Source organism: Macrosteles quadrilineatus, unplaced genomic scaffold, assembly GCF_028750875.1.
Source record: "Macrosteles quadrilineatus isolate MER2022 unplaced genomic scaffold, UCM_ALF_1.0 Scaffold_1__1_contigs__length_201487025, whole genome shotgun sequence".
NCBI classification, from domain to species: Eukaryota; Metazoa; Arthropoda; class Insecta; order Hemiptera; family Cicadellidae; genus Macrosteles; species Macrosteles quadrilineatus.
Window position 1 is genome coordinate 148,460,807 of NW_026542594.1, and position 22,917 is coordinate 148,483,723.

Here is a 22,917-nt window from a genome sequence, read left to right on the forward strand (position 1 = left end):
TTCCAAGATGGATGAAGACGACGCTTCATTATTTATGCCGTTTTCGACAGTCCATTCTTTTAAAAATTATCCGTCCTTCAAATGAAGAACAACGAAACCATCAAGTGTTTTATTCAAAACATTATGGCAACAAACCACTTCACGTTTCAATGTAAAGGACTAGCTGTTTGGCCCGCTCTTGGCTCGGGACTTTTTTTTTTATAATTTATGCACCTTGAAATATTGCTGTAAAACTGAGATAAATCATTGATGATGGAAATTAATTGCCAATTAAATGGTATTAAAAATATGACTGTAGGCTTTTTATTTTATTTCATACATGTTGTATTTTTTTAATAAATCCAAAAAACCTTTTTAACAAAAATCGGCTTTTTGGTTGAATGTTGTTGAGGTGATAAAGCAGTGTACTCTGTTTTCTCCGTTGCTGCACATTAAACGAGACATTAACTCAGAACAAGTAGCAGAAACTTCACTAAATATGCTAATTCAACATCTGGCATTTAGAAGTTTATCTAGAAAGAGGTTGAGTTAAGCTAGCAAAGCAGAGATTTTCAAACCCTCAATCTCCTTGGAAGAAGTCCCATATCAGAAGAAATTCCCAGTGATATGTTATGTGACCTGTTTTATTTAATATATGATACCCTTTTTTCGGTAATCTAGCTTATCTCTATCTCTAAGGAAAACCATGAAACTACTTGATAGCCAAATAGATTTTCCTTTAAATTTATGCTTATATCTAACACAATATTTCACTGGTTCTTTGCATGAGTAGTTGTAGCACTCGTCTAGTTAAACAACAACAAGGCGACCAGTTCGATCCTGAGAAAAGCTATCCTTGATCACTAAGTTTAAAGCTTTGACTATTGATACAACTAGGCATTCCATCCCCATGATTTCTAAATTTGAAAATTGAAAAAAAATTCTAGCTAGAGTTCTGAGAGGGTACACTCGTTTTGGGTCCCCCTGAATTAAAAAAAGTGGTTTTCGAACTGATGTTTGTCTGTATGTGTGTGTAGAGCTACAGACAACACCTGTAGTCTGAGTTTGTTGAAATTTGGAATGTAGGTACTAATCTAATGTAGGTACATGGTAACTCAAGGCATTTTTCATTTTTTGAAATTTTTATAGTGATTTTCTCATAAAAACCTATTTTATAGTCTTTTAAATTCTGAACAAAATTGTACAACAAAATTACTTATAAAACCTAAGCAGAATTGCATCTAAGGAAATTCCAACCTAATTGAACCTAAGAAAATTCCAACCTAGGAGAATTGCAACCTAAGGGAATTGTTGTAGCAGAATTGCTGTATAAATTACGGTTCAACAGTTATTGTAGCTTATGTTCTTTTACCTTAATTCCATAAAATAACAGAAAACTGATCTTTGAAAAAAGCCAGTATTGATTAAAATTAGCATGTTATGGTCCTTATAATTCTTAACAGTACAACCCCTGTTGCTGTAAAAACTACAATTCAAAAGTTATTGCAATTTTTGTAATTTTCCCTATAAAATATCATAGTTACTCCCACCGCTTACCCATGATAAAGGTTGTTGACAAGCTAATAGGAAAAAGTATGTGTCAGATTGCTGATACCGTTGATTTACTAAGTCAAACTGATGGAACGGCTTATTGTGAGCTATAGCAACTGTTATGACCCAAAAATAAGGTAGGGAAAATAATTGTATACACTATTGCATTCTGTACCTGGCTCACACAACTATGTTCTTGTTTTATAAAGAAATTGGCAAAAGCTGTTTTATATAGATGGGATGTCTACTTTAGTATCCAATAGTCAATGGTTTAAAGTAAATGGTCCTATAAAAATACTAGTATATTTCATCACTAGGGAATAAAGTGACTCTTTTTGATCCGAGCTCAAGAATGGAAAATGAGTGAGGGTTGAAAAGACACCTTTTTCCCAGGTGATGAACTATATTTTTCGTCATAAAGCAACATTAATACAATAACAAACAAAGTTAGGAAACAACAATTCTTTTTATGTAAATATAACCTTTCAAAACAACTTTCAATTTGTTTTAAATTTGGCTGATGCAATAAGCAGCTGTGTAGTAAGTGATTCGGTCGTTTAGTCTAATATGATTGTATTACTGTACATTATACCATTGATATGTCAAAATATTGACAAGAATGCAAAAATAAGCTAAAACTGTTTAAATCAATTGACAGCCCTAAATAATTTTTATGCATGTGATTTCTTACAATCATTTACAACAGCTGACTTTTACTCTCTAGGGAATAATAAGCTTTTTACTCCCTAGGGAGTAAAAAGCCTACAGTAAAAGCTACGGTACTTTAGACCCGCAACGCATGTATTAAAAACGGCGGTTTTGCTGTTGTATGAGGAAAATAATCTTAATTACGTCATAGCAGTGTCCCAAGCTGATAACATAATCAAAGCTACATAAGAAACTTTTAAAATTGAATTACTTTATAAAAGACATACAAATTTAAGTATAAAAGCCTCCTAACATTTTCAGGCTGTTATACAAAAAAATAGGTGTGGGGTGTCAAATCAAAATATTAAATTGTATTGCCATTTTCATTATTGTGAATTTTGTTGTGTTTGGGGAAGAACAAAAACGTAATTTTAAGTATAAAATGTGCAAAGATCGCTGCATGGGTTACGCCAGTAGCTCAACTTAGGGTGAGTTATATGTACAGTATGTGGTGGTAAAAGTGTTTATATGCAGTAAGCCATATTTCTCGCTTATATTACAGTGAAGGTAGAACCATAGATTAAACATACTCCCTTAGAGTCCCTAAGGGAGTATGTTTAATCTATGGTAGAACTCTTGTGGTCCTGTCCTCTAGCTTGATGTTGTTTAACTGACGGTAGGTCTTCGCCTTCTGTTTGTTCATCTGTTTCACCATTGCCACCACACTGGCTACGAGCACTGCTACCAACATAACTAAGATGGCTGCCCGTATGAGGCTAGTGTGAGGATGTAAAGTTCTAGGTTTGAAGTAATCTTCCATCAGCATGCCCCTCGCTTCAGGCGGATTTTCACATCTGTGAAAAAAATTTATGTGTTGTTGTGATTACTGATTAGTTATAGAAATTATGTATTTATAAAATAAACCATAAACTCTCCCTCCCTGTAAATATTTTAAAGTATTGAGTTTTGAAATATCTCCAAAAATTTTTACCAATAATACTAAATTTTAATTTGCTTAGACTAATTAATTATTAAACACTTTGTCCTTAACTTTAATACACTTTTGAAACACTTTGAGGCTTAACTTTAAGATATTTATCTACGACCATTTTTTAAAGTAGCAGTTTCAGTTCAGTTCTTAGAATTGAAAAGTTTTACATAACAGCATTGTTTACTTTCATAACAGCATAGTTTTACTTATAACAACACGGGTAACGGACCAATGAGGTTCAAGGATTGAGAGGGAAGTAAAATTCGAACTTCAACTAATCAGCTATTCAGACCAATTGTGAGTGGTGCAATTAGTGTTGGGTACAAATGTTTTAAATTGTTTAAATTTTCTACTCGTGTCGTTAACAGTATCTTTACGCATTCGTTGTGTAAACTACTACTATAATGCATTTAGAGTTAAGTCTTGCTGCCAAATACTGTTTTAAAATACATGCCTGCCACAAACCGCCTTAGAGCAACCATAATAATTTTTATAGCCTGCTTAGAAAAAAACAACAACAAAATACTGTAAATTTTGTTTGACACTTTTTGAATCAATTGGTCCTCACAGACAAGTTTTTTTAAATTTGGCGAGCATATGTAATATCATGAATAAATATTTTGAATTTTGAAATAAGTTAAAATTTTATATTGTTCTCAGTCTTAATTCTCAGCAATAAAGTTTAGTTTCTGATTTTTAGATAACTTTATTATACTATTAAAGGTGCTATAAAGTTTTAGTTATAGTTTATTGAATTCCTTTGATTTTAAATTATTTGTCTTACACTTTAACTTCCAGTGGCCCTAAATTTGTCTGTCAAAATGAAGGATTTTTATTTCATCTATGGTTTCCTTATCAAACTATCCTGACACAATACTAAGCTGTTCTAAGCCAGAAAATTCTTATATTATAATCCATTCTTCTTAAAACAAAAAGAAGGATGGGTTTTAAAGTGGTAGGTCAACTTACTTTAGTTCTGATGTTACATTTGCTACGTTGAGGTTCAGTATCCAAGACACACCACTGTCACAAGTCCAAGGGTTGTCCCGGAGGTCCAAATATTCAGTTTGGTCCAGCAAAGGCTGCAAAGATCTAGGAAGCGTAGTCAGTGCACAGTGAGATAACACAACTCTCTTCATTTTAGGATGAGACTCACTAAACACTCTTTCAGAGATAAAACTCAACTTTGTACAGTTCTTAATGAAAAGTTGCTCTATATTTGCCAAACCACTGAAACTATTTGCCTTAATTTCCTTGAGTAAGGGCATAGACTCCAAGGAGAGTTTTTGGACTAAATGAAGGTTAGAAAAAGAATCCTTCGATACAGTTTCAATTAAAGTTCCAGAAATATTTAAGTACCTCAGGCTTACTGGCAAATCAGTAATGTTTCGTAATGGGTTTAGTGCTATATTTAAGTAAATCAAGTGAGATGCTTCGCCAAATAAGTCTTTGGGAATATCTGCTAGTGATATATTTTCAATCGCCAAAGTAAGAACACTTTTACTCAACGGCATTTTTAAGGGGCTCAATTTATTTGGATCACTACCCAGTTCGATGTTATTACTCAAGTATAATTTGTACAGTGAGGGAAGTAAGTCAAATACAGCTGGTTCAATCTCTTTTAATTTATTGGAAGTTATGCTTAAAACTTTCAGTTTCAATAGATAGTTAGTTATGTTGGAAGATAATACTTTTATAGAATTGTTATTCAGGTAGAGCTCTGTTAAGCTACTTAAACCCTTGAAAGCGTTTTGATCGATTGTTTGTATACTGTTTGAAGAAAGATCTAAAATTAAAATATCAGTCCAGTTGGTGAACAGAGATTCTTGGACGTGTATCAACCGGTTGTGGCTCATGTTCAATGCTATGACAGGGTGGATAAGCATCCCAGGAGGTGCAGACGTCAAATCCATCCCAGTACAGTCTACTGTCCATCTTATACCAACATCCACCGACGTTCTACACTTTAAACTGGTTACTGCTGACACAAACATCAACAATACATTCACCACTTCCATCTTGTCACACTCCTCAAGTAGACTCACATTAAATTATATCATAAATCTCTTCATCTACCTAAATCGTGGTCCTTGGTGTATGTTATATTATATTTAGCATGAGGGGCTTTCCTCATTCTTCCAGTTGGATTCCCTGGGGAAAAAAGATAGAGTTATAATCTAGAATATTTATCCCGTTATACTGTATTTTAAAACAAATTGTATTGAATTAGAATGTTCAATAAGTATTTATTTTATTCAAATCCAAATATATTTATTAAAGAAATTACAACATTTTGGCCTCGCCCTCGCCAAGTTTAATTTTTTTTACCTACAACCTTTTAGCGAATTTCCCTATAGGGAAGTAGCTATTACCGTAGGTCTCATAGTAAGACCTAAGCCCGGGACCGATTTACTTTTTCATTTTGATGTCCCCAGAGGCCAAAAACATCATTCGTTCAAATTTTTATATATGTATATGTGTCCATCCGCACGATAACTTGAGTAATTTTTGTCCGATTTTGATAAAATTTGGTTTGAAGGTGTAAGGCGGGATAAACTTGAATGAGTTCGCGAACCAGCATGATCGGACTATGGGAACGGGGGTTTATGGGGGGTTTTATGGGGTAAAAATAGTTTTTTCCCATTTTTAACCCTAAAAACACAAAATTTCACAATTTCTTTTTAAACCATTCTGTAGAGCTTAAAAAAAACAAATTAGTATATTGAAGCGTTATTATGCGCCTAATTTTTACGGAGAAAATTAAAAAAAATTGTAATTTTAAAATTCCCATGTTATTCTTATGAAGAATAGGTCAACTGTTATAGTTTGCTTGTTTATGAACATATTTTGATCGATTTTGGAAAATACTTTTATTTCTTACTAAACTATTATCATTTTATAAAAAAATTTTTTTACCCTCCCTGTTGCAGCAAACCTAAGTACTCGTTAAACTAATTCTATTTAAATAGGAAATAAATGTGCTATTTTTATGGAGGCATTTTAGTGTAAATCCAATCAGGTTAATGGAAATTCGCTTAGTCTACAGGTTTGCTGCGGCGGGGGTATTTTAAAGTTGCCGTTTCAGTTCAGATCTTAGAATTGAAAAGTTTCCCATAACAGCATTGTTTACTTTCATAACACAGCATAATTTTACTCATAACAACAACAGACCGGTTCGAGGGTTGAGGGAGAAGAAGTAAAATTGTAATGATTCGAGGTTCAACTAATCAGCTGTTAAAGCCAATTTAATTTTTGGGGGTGCAATTAGTGTTGGTACAATGTTTCGTTGCATCACTGTCAGTGGTAATGAGTGGTTACAAACGAAAACATACTCTATTAGAAGTTATGAGTAGTGATTTTTAGTGATTAAAACACTGTCGTTCGTAGGTAAAGTAGTGTACGCAACTCACTTTAATAGTGTTAAATAACTTCTTGATCAGCATTGTACGTGTTATTAAATTAGCTGAATAAAGCACAAAAGATACGTCAAATAACACTTATAATAATGTATTTATTTATACTTATACTGTTTACTCACAAGACGTTAAAATACATATGAAAGATGGTATTTAAGTGGTGATCGATTTCGATTGGACACTTCTATCATCATCAGACCCAATAGGCGAATGTATTATAAGTGTTATTTGACGTATTTTTGTGTTTTTCAGGAAATAGTCTTAATGACACTCGTAGAAGTTTTTAACCACTCGCCAAGGCTCCTAACTTAAATTTTCTCCTCGTGTCGTTAACACTACAGTAGACTCCCTCTTATCCGGACACTTTTTAATCGGACATTGGTTTAACCGGATTACACTCGGCGGAAATGACATCTCTTTAATCGGACAATTTTTATCAGCAAATCGGCTTAACCGGAAGTGGGCGGTACTGAAACGACCGTTCTCGTGGGAATAATTTGAGACCAGTGATCACGTGTCTAAATACAATGCTCTCCTAAATTTAAGTCAAATACACATTTAAATAGTCCGTTTTAAATAGTTTTTGGGGACATCGGTTTAACCGGAAAACCCGTTATCCGGACTGGCCTCAGTCGCGAGGAGTCCGGATAAGAGGTAGTCTACTGTATCTTTACGCTATCGTTGCGTAAACTATACTATTAATTACTGAAAAATCAGTCTACTTCATTAAAATACTACATTAAAAAACCTCTTCACTTGCAGCTAAACCAAAATATTGAGAGAAATTGCATTTAATTGTAATTGTTAAATAAATAAATTATATCAATGTATTATATATAAGCTGAACTGTTGGAGTAAATGGTAATTCAGAAAATTATTATTCCTGAAAAAAACATGACTCTTCTTAATTGATTAGATTCCTTATAATGTTTTGATAAATTGCAAATATACAGCACTTAAATCCAAATAGAGAAGAATTTTTAGAAGGAGTCCAGTGTTGCCAACTAAAAATCCAAACTTATTAAAATCTTTTAGTACCATTTTTTTTTTTTTTAGAATCACAGTGTCCAGCAGCTGCTCTGCTTGCCCTTATTATACAGAACTTACTTAATATTGTTATCTCTTATGCTATTTGAATTAAATTAATAATTAATGTATACTTTTTTTCAATTTATAGATGGGTTTCCCACTTTTTTGAAGTGAAGCCTTTTTGAAGTTCTTAGTAGAAAGAAAGGTACTGTATGCATTTTCTGTGGCATTCATCCAAGGGCAGATTTACAGGGACGTCAAGAGGGATCACAACACCCCAAATTATAAGGCAAAATATTGTTGTTTTCGTTAAAAAACATATTAAAAATGAAGCGATCCATTCTTTTATTTAAATAATCAAAGTAATATAAATACAAAAATCAAGTAAAAAAGTCTGGTAGAAAGAAAAATACTGTATTCTATATTTTTATGACATTTTGGTTTTATTTTCATTCTCTTTTAATTTGGTAAAAATGTTGGAATGTGAGTTTTAAGCTGTAGGCTAATTTCATTTGTACCTACTTATATAATAATTACACCCAACTGGACCCAGCTGTTTCTGATCATTGAGTTTTAAATAAATGATTCTAGCTAATGAAACAGCTGATCTTAGTCAGTAACAAAGCTATCATCTCACATCATTGTACAGTACACTCATCATTTACTCATATTCGGGTTAAAATGGATGGTGGCCCCATCTCAATGAATGATTTGATTGACCCATACATTTAGCAAAATCTTTTGCACAACACTAGTCCTGTGTTAATTATGAAACTTAAAAAACAAAATAGTAGATAACATGGAATAATTACACTCATCTATTTACCATTTTCAGAAAGTAAAATTGTTATTGAATGTTGTCAAAGGTAAAACAGACTTGAGTTTAGATAGGACAATAACATATTGCATTATAAATACACTTTTGACATGCTATTGGAATTTAAATATGATAAAAAAATAATACAAGATACATCAAAGTTCACTTTTATTAGACATTATTCATATAGTGATAACCAGTCTACTGTATTATTTAACATAGATCTAATTGCCATTCATCTAAACCCAAAGAAAAACAGAAATATAGCTACTAGTCAAAGCTACTACTTGAAACTAACTAAAAGAGTGGCTTGGTTAATTTCAGCAACACAGTTCCACTCAAAGTTTAGAAATTTTAATTGTAACCTATCGGGAATTAAGACACCAGGATATAGCAACTGAGAAATATCAAACTTCATCAGTTAGGTACTTTACAACCGATCTTGGAATTGTTATCACTAAAGACAATCGAAATATCACAATCTGAGTTGGAATACACACCTTGGCAGGTAAACAAACACAAAAAGCCATCAACAGTTTACAGTGTGGCTGCTGGCTATACCAGCTGCCACTGACAGTCAACAGTGAACTACCTAACCACATAACACACACTTTCACATGTGACCTTGGCTTGGCTCACCCACACAGACACACAAGTAGACATGGCTGGGCTATCACTCCCGCATAATCCCTTGATTTGTATGTATACCTGATAATACCAACAATGAGGCCAAACTGTGATCATATCATTTGTCCCTGCCTTGAAACCTAATAAGTCTTTCCTCTTGGTTTGTGCATTCCAAAATACCAGAACCAGCTAGACCCGTTTAGGAATGGAATACTACTAGATATTTGGGCTACACTAGGCCGGTTTTGGAAATGATTTTGTAATTCAAAGTTTTTAGTTGGTGTGTTTCAAAATAACATACTGAGAAATCTGCTGGTTTCAAAAATGAAAAATACTAAATAGTAAACATTGAGTCTTCGCTTTGAAAAAATTATTTATTTCAATTTATTTGGTTTCCAACGCCCATGCTTTTTTAATAAATGATCCATGGTTTTTAAATCAATAACACAAAATTAATTACTGCAAATCAATAATAATGGTTTCTTTACCACATTTAGATTAAATTACCAAAATACTACATTACAAAATGTGATAGGCTTAGTACCTTTCTGCCTTTGTACAAATTCTGCCTGTTAAACATCAGCAGTGAAGCTGTTTTACTTTAATTCATCAATTTGGTTTCCAAGGTATTTTCATTTTCTCAAAATTACATAGTGTTCAGTTTAAAAAAATTTTGTAAGTATTTTAAAAACAGATTGTGTTATCATGTAATGTTTGTCTTAGTTTTATAAGTATTAAAAGTCTAATCAACAATTGACAGCTAAAAATAAAATAAATTTACTCTTTGCTTACACTTACAGTAAATGTACTCAAGGTAGAATTAATACCCAATAATCAAGAGTTGAAACCCGAATAATCAATGAAACTTGCAACAAACAACAGTATTGGTGAGGTATACCGTTGCTTAATGGTTTTCACACATTTCTACCAGTGTCTTTATGTTCTTACCTAAATAACTATCAAATCAAGTCATCACTCACATGGTCATGAGTGAGCTCCATTGGCGTAGCGGGTTTTAACTTGAGAATTTTTTGTAAAACATGTTGAATAAAATCCCTTGAATCTATAATTGATAAATTTATGGCTAATGGCCAACTATTGATTGTATATACCCTATTGATATACGAGTGAAAATTTAAAAACGTACGTTTTCATGTCCCTGGCCTTTTACTTCGTAGATACTGGATTTGTAGTTTATTATTATGTGTTTTAATATTTTTTGGGACGGGGGCAACATGTTACACACATTTATTTAGTTTTAAATAGGTTCTAGGTATTTTTTTCGTATTTTTAAAGTCTCAAAATTCACGACCATGACGTGTCCCTAAGGTACATTTTCCAACTTTCACGCTGTTTTTAGACTAATTATTCATGCCGAAATATATAAAGTCATATTTTTATGTTGTCAATGGTTATTAAACTTACAAAAAAGGAGTATATTATAATTTTATTGTCATTGCAGACTGACTACCATGACAAAATAAGTCTGTCCCTCGATTTGGCGTCACGACCATTTGGGAAAATTTTTCAACTTTGGAGCACGACAGTGGCAAGCCTGGCGTCGATGGAGTCAGTTGGTTTTAGAGACTAGTTCGGGGTGTACGTCAGGATTGTAGTGCCGGTCGTTTCGAGTTGAAAGGAGGAATTACAAGATTAATAAAGGAAAGATTGTGTTTTTTGTAATTTTGGTGTGTCCATGACCGTACGTAGTCATTCGATGAAGTAGACATGGTGTTAATTTTTGTTTATAAGATATTTCAATTGCTAGATCAACCTAGAAGTCCACTTTGTATCCTCGAACATGAGGTGCAGTGCTACCGCCAGAACAGAGCCAAATAACACGTAATTTCACGACCAAATTTTCACGACCATCGCGGTTTTTTTCACGACCAATCCAGCCTTATGGATTATAGTTAGTTTGGTCGTGACAATAACTTTAATATAATTGTAAATTGAACAGTTTAGTTCAATTGAAACACATAGTTTTATTATAACTAACAGTATAATTGAAGGATTGTTTGGAAAGATTTAGATTATTCCAGACAATTCACGACCGTACCGCTTGTCCCTGACCATCACGTTTATGATTTCTATCATAAAAATTTCAAAAATTAAAATATCGTCATATTTCAATGTTTTATACACAAAAGAAGCACACCTCTATACAAACATAACGATTTTTCGGGTCTCAGGTAAGTTTTTTCGGAGTTATACAAACTTAAAAAGATTTTATTGGCTTTTTTCTATTTTATGAGTTTTTTAAATTTTTTTCTAGAAAGACCAAATATACCAAAAGCTCAGTGACCTTTTTATTGTATAATGGTCATAAAAGTAAATTAGTTTAAAGCAAAACATAGTTATAAAAACAATATTAACTATTTTTAATATTCATTTAAACGTCCGTTATGGTCGTGACAGGATTTTGTGTTTTTCTACTAAAGATGCTCTTTAAAAAGAAAACTACCAAAGATATTGCGTTACCATGGACATTTTATGAAACTTAAAATGTTAATGAAATAAAAATAATAATAAAAGTTTTGAAAAAAGGGGAAAAAAATTTGCAAAGTGCTTTTCCTGAAAACGTACGTTTTTAAATTTTCACTCATACACATTTCAACTTGGCAAAGTGGCAGAGAATTAAAGGCTGGCTAATAAGCTGGCTTAAGTTCACAGTTAAATTAATATCTTTCCCCCATTGCTTGTCCTAACTTCATACTTTTACAATTGGTTGTTGTTTTTAGAAACTCTCCACGCTGATCATGAATGACCAAGTCTTAGGTGCCTCAGTGAAGGTCAATCAACACTTCAAATCAATTACAAATTTTGCTTCTGTAATCACCATTCCAGGTAAAATATTGAGATGGATTTCAAAAGTCTAGTCTCATAAACTAAATAGGTAAAGCATCTTTAATCCAATAGCATCAACCATCATGTATAAAATGTTAAATAGGAAATATAATTTCAGTCTCAGCTCTCTAAAAGAGAAAAAAATCTTTACAGTTGGTCTATAGACGGTATGACCATATGGACTTTAGAATCCAAAGTCAATGATTATATCTATAGGGTGTCCCACGAAGGGGTTTAAACGTTTGATTTTATATTACGCGCCCATTCATGCACCGAACTTTTTGAAACTTTACACAGTTTACAAAGTAGGTTCTAAAAATATTCTGGAAAAATTTCAACTCCCTAACCTTAGTAGAAACAAAATGGCGGCATATTGAAAAACGTTACTTTAAAAGCATTAAAAAAGGTATTTTTGGTTTTATAAAATATTTTTATTGTTACTTTCCAGGGCAATATGACTTTTAAATAAAAAAAACTAGAACATAGCCTAATGGAAAACTAAAAATGAATCAAATAACTAATAAATAATAATAATAAATAAATAACTAATAATAAATCATGAAAGTAGTTTTTATAGAAAGCACATTGGTAAATTTGTCAATATGCCACCATTTTGTTTCTACTAAGGTTAGGGAGTTGAAATTTTTCCAGAATATTTTTAGAACCTACTTTGTAAACTGTGTAAAGTTTCAAAAAGTTCGGTGCATGAATGGGCACGTAATATAAAATCAAACGTATAAACCCCTTCGTGGGACACCCGGTATATTACATAAATAAAACATATTTTAATATTTGAACTGTAGAAGTTTTAGTTTACATATTTTAAAAGTTTACTAAACAAACACATAATTACACAGAGTTTCATACATTGATTTGTTGATTTCAGAGATCAAAACTAAGAGAGGGATTTTGGAATTACAGTGCAGCAGTATGGAATTGGATGAGACGATTCCATTACGTGGACACTTAAATGATGCAACATCACAGAATCTGGTTGAAATGGAATTACTACCACCATACTTCCTCCCCAACAGGACTTCAAGAAGTGTAAAACTAACAAAACTTCAGCGTCAATGCCTATGATGTGTTAACTGTATTGTGTGCAAAGAAATGGCATGGCATTGGTACAATATATTTCATAAAAAAAAAAAAAAACAATAAAAGTATGTTCCACGAATTATTAAAATTATGTTATTGTATATTATCCGCAACAGAAATAACATTACTATTCGTTAGTCATAAAAAAGACAGAAATTAACTGGGGTACAAACAAAAAGCATTCTTGGCAAATCCTTGACAAATTTGTGCAAAATATTATTAATATGAAATATAAATACTATTATATAGGTAAATATTATACTAAAGTATCTTGAAAGCTCTAAAATATTGACAAAAATGTCAAACCACAGTTTTTTAGGGTTACAACACTCTCATTTTATAATGTATTGTTTTTTTTTGGCTTCTGAGCCCTTTAAATAGAAAAAATACAACTATATTGGATGCTAGGTCTAGGTCTTACCTTTGACTATGACGAATAAAACTAGTATGATTGAAAAGTTGACTTTGTTTTAAGATCATGTTTTCAAATTTAAAAAAATTTAGTAATTATTGGTCTAGATAATATAAAACTGAGCGTGGACTAACATATTTCATAAAATTACCATTTTAAAGGTAGGTTGGAACCAGTGGCGGTCCAAGGATTTCATTTTGGGTGGGGGGCATGAGCACCGGGGGTCTGGGGGTATGGAATACCCCTCCAAAAAGGGGGGTCCAGGGTTTCCCCCCCGAAAAACATGTGGAATTTAAAGCCTAAAAACATATTTTTATACATATTTGAGCTCTAAAATATGTTCAAGCTAATAGTATCTGTGTTAGCTAATAAAATATCAAATATTTCGGGGGGGGGGGGGGGGGGGGATATATTCCTCCCATTTCCCCCCCTGGGACCGCCACTGCTTGAAACTTTTTTTGTTAAGTTATTGAAGCACCAGCCATCAATAGTTTTAATTAGTATTTTTAATACCATTGAATTTTTTCGCTGAATGTAATTTTTTTATGAAAATGAAATTTATATTAAATGTTGATGTCATCAACAAAACTAACTACCGGTAATGTTTTGAATATATAGTGAGGATTAAATTTAGTATTGTTACTAAACAACTAAAAAGAAATGGCATTCAAGCTACCTTATCTTAAACTATGTTCCTCTTGGAAACATATTCCAGTATGTATTAAAATCCTGTGGAAATACTTTAAAACTGTTGGACAAAGAAAACAAATATATTTGATAAATTAAGCTAATATTTAAGCTTGTGTGTGCATTGTATGCTAAATGTTTGCCCAACAATGTTCGAAAAGGAATCAAAAGTTTGTTTAACATTTTTATCTTTGAGCCAGGTCACTTAATTTGCTATTAGTATAATGTGATACGTAAAAACTTTTAAAAAGGAAAGCTTTTTAGTTGGCATTACTTCTAATTTTGTTTCTCAGTGTTTGACTATCACATTAAAAAATTGTGTACCTACAGCAAAACATTATGAAATAAGCCAAAATTTTTAAAGTTTATTTAAATCTTATAAATAAAACATGTAATGTTTAAAATGATAATTTTTTATATTTTAGTTTTTTTTCTAACTGTACCACCTGAGATAAAGCTGTCAAAGTTCAAATTAATTGTACCATTGGATTGTACTCATGAGGAATCTAACTGTTTTTGGGTTCATTGAAATTGGCTGAGTTAAATTACTTTAAAGCACAACAAACTAATTTCTCAAAAATATCATGTCACCTATTACCTATTTACCTACTAAACAAAATATCCCACTGGAAACATATATTCCAACAATAAGGGCAATAAGTTTGGGCAAAAAGTGTTATAGAATTTTGCCATCACATAACACATTTTACTTCTGGATTGAAGTGTATTCGAACCAAAATAAATGTAATGTAAACATAAATATCAAGCTGCACTTTGTTTTGTAAGCAAGCGGAGGAAATGAAGATAAGCTCCAAATGTTGATAATGCATCCTGTAGGCCAGACAATGGAACAATCATGTCCAAGATACTTTGCTTAGTTGTTACTTCGTCAGTTGTTTTATTTTCTTGGTTTATTACATCTGCAATATCTTCTGAAGAATCAGGTATAATTTGAATTAGTTTTACCATAGATAAAACATACTCCCACTATAATACAGTTACAGTGTGTTGTAATTTGAGATTAAGCTCTTTTTTATGTCCAAGGACGCTAGGCATGAGCCAGGAATTGTTTTTCACATTACTTCAGGCTAGAACTAGGAGTTACGGCATTATCACTTAGATAAAATCCATTGGTGATTTGGCGGGATTTGAACCCGGGACCTCAGCAACTGGAGTCCTGTGCTCTAACCACTAGACCAGCTTGCTCCCCCAAGATTAAGCTCATTGGAATTAATGATACTTCCAAAATAAAACGGTCCAAGTTTAATTGTTAATTATTATTGCTGGATTGATAGTTGTTGTTAAGTTTAATTAAATGGCTTAGTTGGTTGTAATTTAAGGTTTCTTCTCACATTTCCTTGACATTACCCAAGTAGCATAACAATGTTTTTTCAATGTTGTTGTCAACATTTAATCAACATTAATTTAATATTGCCCCAATATTGATCAACGTGGTAACAATATTGTTACAACGTTTTCGTGAAACAAAATACATTGTCTTGACAATGTTGTCTTAATATTTTTCAACATTGTTTCAATGTTGTTTTCAACATTGAAACAACATTCATTCAATATTGCCCAAATATTGATCAACGTGGTAACAATATTGTTATAACGTTTTCGTGAAACAAAATACATTGTCTTGACAATGTTGTCTTAATAGTTTTCAACGTTGTTTTCAACATTTAAACAACATTCATTCAATATTGCCCAAATATTGATCAATGTGGTAACAATATTGTTACAACGTTTTCGTGAAACAAAATACATTGTCTTGACAATGTTGTCTTAATATTTTTCAACGTTGTTTCAATGTTATATGGAAATATTAAGCCAATATTAAGACAATTTTGAAAAAATGTAGAAATAATCAATTAAAAATATTATGTTAACATTAACAGTATTTTGATTATTGTTTTACAACATTGTTTAAGTATTTTTGTATCGGCTGTATTATCCTGTCAATATTAAGCTAATATTTTAAAAAATTCACAAAATAATTGTTTAACAATCTAAGTATTCAAAATACTTCGGCCTGCATAAATGCATAGCAAAAATGTCAAAACAAAAAAACTCATTTTAGGTAATACTCTATTGACTGACAAAACAATTATTAATATATTATTTTATTCTTGGATAACAGTAGGCTATGCTATTTCATAAAATCCGCAAAAAGTGTTTCTGTGGAATATTGTTGACATAAGTTATGTATATTTATTTGAAGAAAAAGGTAAAAAATAACGTCACAATTTAAAAATATATTGTTTATTCTTTCAAAAAGCCCAAAATATACATTTTTTATAGAAGGTCAAATCACAAAAGAGACCAAAAAACAAAGCGAAAAAAATATTCTTATAATATATAAAATCTATAGACAAAAGTAAATCACTTTCAAGATTTAAAAATTAATAACTGTAGGCTCAATGTATAGGCCTAGTGATTGTTGAAAAGTGTTTATATCTTCGCTGACATCTCCATAGGCCCGATTCTCTTCGACTGTAGCGGCATCCTTCCCTTTCCTAAAAAAAGTGTTTGTGTCAAGTTTATTTTGCATGGGAATTGGGAGTATCTGAAGGTATAGAACAACAACAGCTGCTATTTCATGTTGTTGAGGGTTGGATAGAGCTTATGAAGTACATCAGGCATGTTTGATGTATGTTCCACGCTCTCACGGCCGCACAATTTTTATTTCAGCTAGGCTAATACTGCGGTTTCATTGTGACGAATTGAGAGTAAAAAAAATGAAAAAATATAAAACCTAACCGTAATAAACTAACATAACTAACCAAACTTGCTAATAATATAAAAAGAGATATAAGATAAAAATCTAATGAAGGTTTACTACCTACTCGAAAAAAATTGTTCTGTTCATAAAATAAAATTATAAATGCCTCAATTTCTGACAAAAAATGAAGTTGGCTAATCACATTCTAAGCAAAATCTTAAACAAAAAGTTAGTGTCACCGGAGGGATTCAAACTGGATAACTCTTAGAAATCGTTTGACTACTCTATCCACTACACAACATCGATAGTTGAACAACGTATCGTTGCGCTAATGGTGTTATCTCAAGAGAAGAGAGTGAGTCAGACCATGACAGCCAATAGAATGTTCTAATTTGTCCGTATTGAAAACCGCAGCTGAAATAAAAATTGTACCTCATGGCCCACTTTAAAATAACTATTTTAAGGTTAAACGTAGCCTTGGAGATTGTTAATGGTTTGCAAGGTCTGTAATTTAAATACTCCCTTTTCCACTATTTTCTCCATTGTCAAAAAAATGTTGCATATTACCATTGACTAAATTGTTGAATAGGGCCTACTTGTATTAACAGCCAAATATAATACAAGACCTATATTAACCTATATTATGTATGAAAGGCATGTATTTAAAAATTTAGTTAGGCAGAGATAGAGTCAGAAGAGAGTATAAAGGCTTATTTATTTACTCTTATACAAGCTTCAAATTATCTAGAAATATTTTAATATTGCTATTTATTGCCTTATTTTTAGTTAATGAAAACAAAAACTCAACATAAACAATGCGGTAGGCTGTTGTAAAATTAGTCATTCGAGGAACGATTTCCTAAACATACAACAAAACCAAAAGCTATTTTTTGCCATTATATCAAACCGTATAAAGGCCTACCAATACATTTTTTAAACCGGTAGTCACTATATTTTTTGGCTACTGTAATTCAAACATTAGGTGTCAGAATCTAACTTAATTTTTTTTTTTTTTTAAGTGAAATGATCAAATTTGTTTAATCTTTTTAAGAGGGTGAGCAAATTTTCGTACAAAAACCGCCATGTACTATCGGTTCAATAACGAAATACTAAGTATTTATATTATTTCGGACCAAATAGGTTCAATTCAATCGATTAATGGTTGAATGAATACATATAATAAACACTGTTGCCGTACTGCGACGGTACGAAGTGCTGCCATCGGTGTTCGAGGTGAAGTGGATAGTGTTCAGCTCATAATCAAATATACTTATCAGATCGAATCCCACCGGTGACACTAACATTTTGTCAAAGATTTTGCTTAGAATGTGATTACTTCTTAGATGTACATCTTTTTTTAGAATCTGAGGCATTTAAATTATAATTTTATTTTATGAACAGAACAATTTTTTCGATAGTAAACCTTCATTTGATTTTTTCATTAACAGCATGTTTGGTTAGTTAGGTTAGGTTATGACAGTTTGCGAAATCACACGGCGTTTTTATACAAAAAAGTGCTCACCTTTTAAGATAGCCTACCTAGTTTTTACCATCTGGTTAGCCTACTTTACTAATCGATCTTGGCTGAGATTACCTACAACGTAGCCTCATCAGACACAACACTCCCTATGATTATAAATACATGTTTTTTGATTTGATTAATCTAGTCAAACGATAGGCCTAGCCATACAATATGATATAAAGCAATTATTAATATTTAGACAATTAAATTCTATTGATACTGTCATGAAAGCTTGAAAAGCACAAGTCAGTCTTACAACAGTAAAATATGATACATTAAAGCAAAATAAGTTAATAAGTTCATTGTACTAAAAACCAAATAAGAGTACTGATAGCTATATTTTAGAAAAACATCATGCAAGATTAATAGAGCTAAAGTCCGCTTTGAAAAATCTTTAAGTCTGTAAAAGGGCCTTACAATACAATCAACCATGCATACATCACATTCTTAAAACTATCTAGGCTAACATGCTGAGCTGACAGAGGAAATCAATTGAAAAGGTCAATTACCTGTAGTTTCAAAGGATGTTAGAAACTTGGTCAGTCTTGTGTAGAGTCTACTGATTTTATTTTGACCTCGTGCCCCGTGGTTTTATAGGTGCCTGCGTGCCTGTGAAGAATGACAGTGTTTAAGTTAAGGGATTTTTGTATTTATGTAACTTAAGACACCTGCAAAAATGTACAGGTTGATTACTGTTTGAATTAAGCTTTAATTACTGCGCCATATTCATAAGCAGTGGACTAAGTTAAAACAAACAAATAAGTATAACCTATATAAAGTACAGCAAACCTTGATCGGAACAGAACAAGTTAGGCCTACCAACAAATTAATGTAGGTAAGTAAGTTAGTTAAGAGTACTTTCCTGTTAGAGAGAACATTCATTATTATTGATGATTTTTCGATCTTAGTTTTGGTTAACGAAAACAAAAACTCAACATAAACAATGCGGTAGGCTATTATAATATAATATTAAAGAGTAATTTAATGGTACCTATTAACACAACCCAACTACACTAATGTAAAGTGATGATGTTAACGACTGATATTTTAGTTTAAAATATCTTTTTAGTCTAACTTATAACTATTAGGCTACTGTAGTTGTAATGGTAAGTTAGTGGTTGAAATTAACGTAGTAACTTAACTTAAGGTAGGGCCTATCGTAAAATCAATTTAGGCCCTAGCATAAAAGTTATTTTAGGTTTTAAATAACATATTGTTATTCTGCCTCGTGCCTGTGAAGAATGTGTGTTTAACACGTTGACTGCGCGCGCCGACTTTACAGGCGCTCCCCAGTGGCGGGCAAAGCCCCGGCGCGAAACCGAATCAGCGAACGCAATTGGCATTCAAATATTTCAGTCTGGCGAATCACAAAAGAGCAGTGGTGACTGTGCTGTATTACCCCGAGAGTGGATGTAGTTCACTGAAACACCCAAAGGTAGCAGCACTGCACGGATCTGTATCCAGTGTCTTTGTAATGTGGGTTGAAGAGAAAAAATCCCCGAAACCGGGACAAAAGCATTGCCAGAACGGATTTTACGGGAAATTTTAGTCAACCTGTACAGGTTGGTTATTGTTCCAGTTAAGCTTAAATTACTGCCATAACTTAATCATAAGCAGTGTGACTAAGTTAAGTCATAACAAACAAATAAGAATAAGTTAGCCTATAAGTTAAAGTACAGCAACCTTGACCGGTACAGAACAAGTTAAGTTAACTTAGGCCTGCTACCAACGAATTAAATAAGTTAAGGCCAAGTTAGTTAGGTACCGGTACCTATGAACTAAAATAACACAGATACCCAACTATGAAGTGATACGGTAATGTTAACAACTGATCTTTCAGTTTTAAGTAAAATAATTTTAGTATAAGCTTAACTTTTTACTGTTAAGGCTACTGTAAGTAGTTGTAATGGTAGGTTAAGCTAACTTAACTTTAGAGGTCGAAATTAGCGAAATTACTTAGTGTAGTAAAATCGATCAATGCAGGCCCTAGCATTAAAATTAACTTATTCATGGGATTAACCCTCCGAGTGTCCCTTGTTTTGGCCTTAATGTCTGCATATTTTTTGCTTATTTGCAAGGTTTTATTAAAACGGATCTGAGAAGCTTGAAAACAATGTGAATTATACTGTTCTATATACCATTTTGTTTGGAAAATCATGGGCTTCAATATTATACATATAAGATAAGGAACATTTGTTTCAAAAAAATTTTAAGGTAAAAAAAAAATATTTTGGGAAATAAAAAAAAAAAAATAAGCTCGCACTCAATGAAATTGTATAAATTATAGGCCTATAAATATTTGAAAATAGCCACTTTGTTCTAACTTTTATGAGGATTACAAATATTTAATAATATAAGGAAGTAGATTTGCAAATAAATAAGTTATGGGCAAAAAACAGATTTCAGTACATAGCGTTTAGCTAAGAATGTAGTATAGGTAGCCTAACCATAGCTAGGAATCTGGCTGATAATTTACATCAATATCACGATACCTACATCTTCAGGATCATCAACCAGCCCTTCAAAATCACTTAAATCTTCTTATAATGCACCACGTACATCACTAACTTTTGATTTTTAACACTAAAACAATGATAAACGTTATAAAACACATCAGTCATCGGTCCGAGGTTAACCGCTGCTGTTTACAAATACGCACGTCAGCTGTCTGCTACAATATTTTCGGAACTAAAATGAATAGCGCTTAGAGACAGACCTCCGGAGAAAGCTCTAAATCTGTGAAATAAAACGATACCTAACTCGATCCAGTTCAATCCGATTTTGTCAGTCATAGAGCCTTCGCCGTACGTAAACAGTGTTTGTGAGTCGCTGCTGCGACAAATAACACTCGGAGGGTTTAATAACTTATTAAGTTATTCCGCTTATAAAAAGGCCAACGGTAACTTAACGTAAGTTGGGCCTAGGCCTACTTTAAATTTACAAATTATTGACCAATTCATAGGATAATTAAATTGTAGCCTTCTTTGAAGTTGCAGCTTAAATTGGCTTCAGTATGTTAAGTTTACGTAAAATAATATTGACATCCTAGGCTATTTCAAAGGTTAAACTGCAATGGCAAAACAGGAAAACGCATTTTCGTCTAAATTAACTTAAGGTTACTTAGGTAAAAAAGATGAGATGATTAACTTCAATTATTCAATAAAAAGTTATAACTTCAATTTTCTGGGCAAATGCATTCACAATGATCTCAATGATTAGGCTAGGTTTTACTTTTTCTTTCAGCATTCAAATGAGTTTTTTTTTGTTTGCTTATAAATATTAGCCTTATAGGCCTAACTTATTTAGCCTACATAGCCTTGCATACGATTACACTTACATGTTTTATTTGTGTGTTAAGTTAACAATCAATCTTAGCAGTTGGTACTGCATTTATAGGTTAAAAGATTTTAATAAATTAGGCTTGGCTCTATTAAGTTACGACTAGAGTGCAAGCCTAGCCTACTTTGATATGTAACTATGAATGCAAAACTTAACTTGACTTGATAACAAGATGCACTTACCTTAAAGCTGGTATCTCAAGTTGACCACCATTAAAAAACTGTATTCAGCCGTAAATAATTGTATTATTATACATCAGAATCTCAAAGCAAAGGGGAAAATACAATCATTGCAACATGGTGTGAAGTAAGTGAAATAAAAATTACGAAATAGAGACTAGGACTAGAGATGATTGATTGAAATGAAAGATGCTCTGGAGCTGCCGAGTGCCGAGCCGATGATGGAAGATGGATGCCACCATGCTGTTATAGTGCTGCTAGTGCTAGATGCCGCTAGATGCTGCTAGCTGCTACTGCTAGCTAAATAGATAGATAGATCCATCCGCGCGCGTTTTAATGGCGCGCACAAGAAAATAGTTCTAATTTAAATTGAAGATATTTTTGTTTCTACCCGTTTGGGTAGAATTTTCTTTTAGTATTTTGTTTTTAGCATCAACCTTATTCCCTTTATTACTTAATAAAAGCCTATTTTATATTTATTTTGATTTTCAGGATGAGCTGAGTCCATAAACAGTTTTTAATCTTATTAATGTTGTTTCAATGTTGAAATAAAAATTATTTCAACATTACTCAATATTGACAACAATGTTTTCAATAAATGTTGATCAATGTTGGGAAAATAATGTGTTAATGTTGAAATAATGTTTTTTCAACATTAATCAATATTATCAAACAATATTTTCATAAAACGTTGATCAATGTTGGGAAAATCTTGCTTCAACATTAAAACAATATTCTCAGAACAATATTGTTGACAATGTTAAGCAACATTATTTCAACATTATAACAATATTGTGTTGCTACTTGGGTAAGATTCAACATATTGTTGTAATTTTATGAAGAACAAAAATTGAAAATGATGTACTACAGTAGTCTAGTGTCATCACTTATAATTTATAAGTGATGACACTAAAATTTTGCAATATGCTTAGAAGTAAACAATAACACTCTGTACCAAATGTTTTAGTTCTTTGTAATAACTAGTGAATCTGTCACACGTAATCGTGTGCAACTAGATGTTGTAGAAGAAGTATATTGATCTTTTTTATT

At 32.1% G+C, this 22,917-nt stretch overlaps 3 protein-coding genes and 1 long non-coding RNA gene across 5 annotated transcripts in view; 2 read left to right on the forward strand and 2 right to left on the reverse strand.

Annotated features, from left to right (window-relative positions):
* Positions 1–899: 899 nt before the first annotated feature.
* Positions 900–9,024, reverse strand: LOC128987075 (leucine-rich repeat-containing protein 15-like). The gene is made up of 4 exons (XM_054407769.1): positions 8,932–9,024; positions 4,139–5,320; positions 2,805–3,032; positions 900–2,744 (listed from the first exon to the last, which is right to left on the reverse strand). Exons 2-4 carry the CDS (start codon positions 5,185–5,187, stop codon positions 2,735–2,737), a joined length of 1,287 nt encoding a protein of 428 aa, XP_054263744.1. The 5' UTR covers positions 5,188–5,320; positions 8,932–9,024; the 3' UTR covers positions 900–2,734.
* Positions 9,025–9,820: 796 nt separating this feature from the next.
* On the forward strand, positions 9,821–13,074 carry LOC128983567 (uncharacterized). Of its 2 annotated transcripts, none has more exons than XR_008489868.1 (3): positions 9,821–9,945; positions 11,800–11,905; positions 12,792–13,074. XR_008489868.1 is itself a non-coding variant. In XM_054402886.1 (3 exons), the coding sequence occupies exons 1-3, from the start codon at positions 9,918–9,920 to the stop codon at positions 12,986–12,988; spliced, it is 336 nt and encodes a 111-aa protein (XP_054258861.1). In that variant the 5' UTR covers positions 9,840–9,917; the 3' UTR covers positions 12,989–13,074. The 2 variants fall into 2 exon arrangements, 1 of the variants encoding a protein (XP_054258861.1); XM_054402886.1 differs by having other exon boundaries at positions 9,840–9,950.
* A 1,875-nt stretch (positions 13,075–14,949) lies between these two features.
* LOC128987083 (acetylcholine receptor subunit beta-type lev-1-like) overlaps positions 14,950–22,917 on the forward strand; it is a 30,206-nt gene continuing 22,238 nt past the window's right edge. Inside the window, exon 1 of the mRNA XM_054407783.1 lies at positions 14,950–15,046. Coding sequence (XP_054263758.1) covers positions 14,959–15,046 — 88 coding nt within the window. The 5' untranslated portion in view covers positions 14,950–14,958. The remainder of the gene's footprint in view (positions 15,047–22,917) is intronic.
* LOC128987092 (uncharacterized) lies at positions 16,389–22,081 on the reverse strand. Its single transcript, XR_008490191.1, has 3 exons — positions 21,871–22,081; positions 18,859–18,958; positions 16,389–16,621 (listed from the first exon to the last, which is right to left on the reverse strand). It is a non-coding gene; the product is annotated as an uncharacterized LOC128987092 (long non-coding RNA).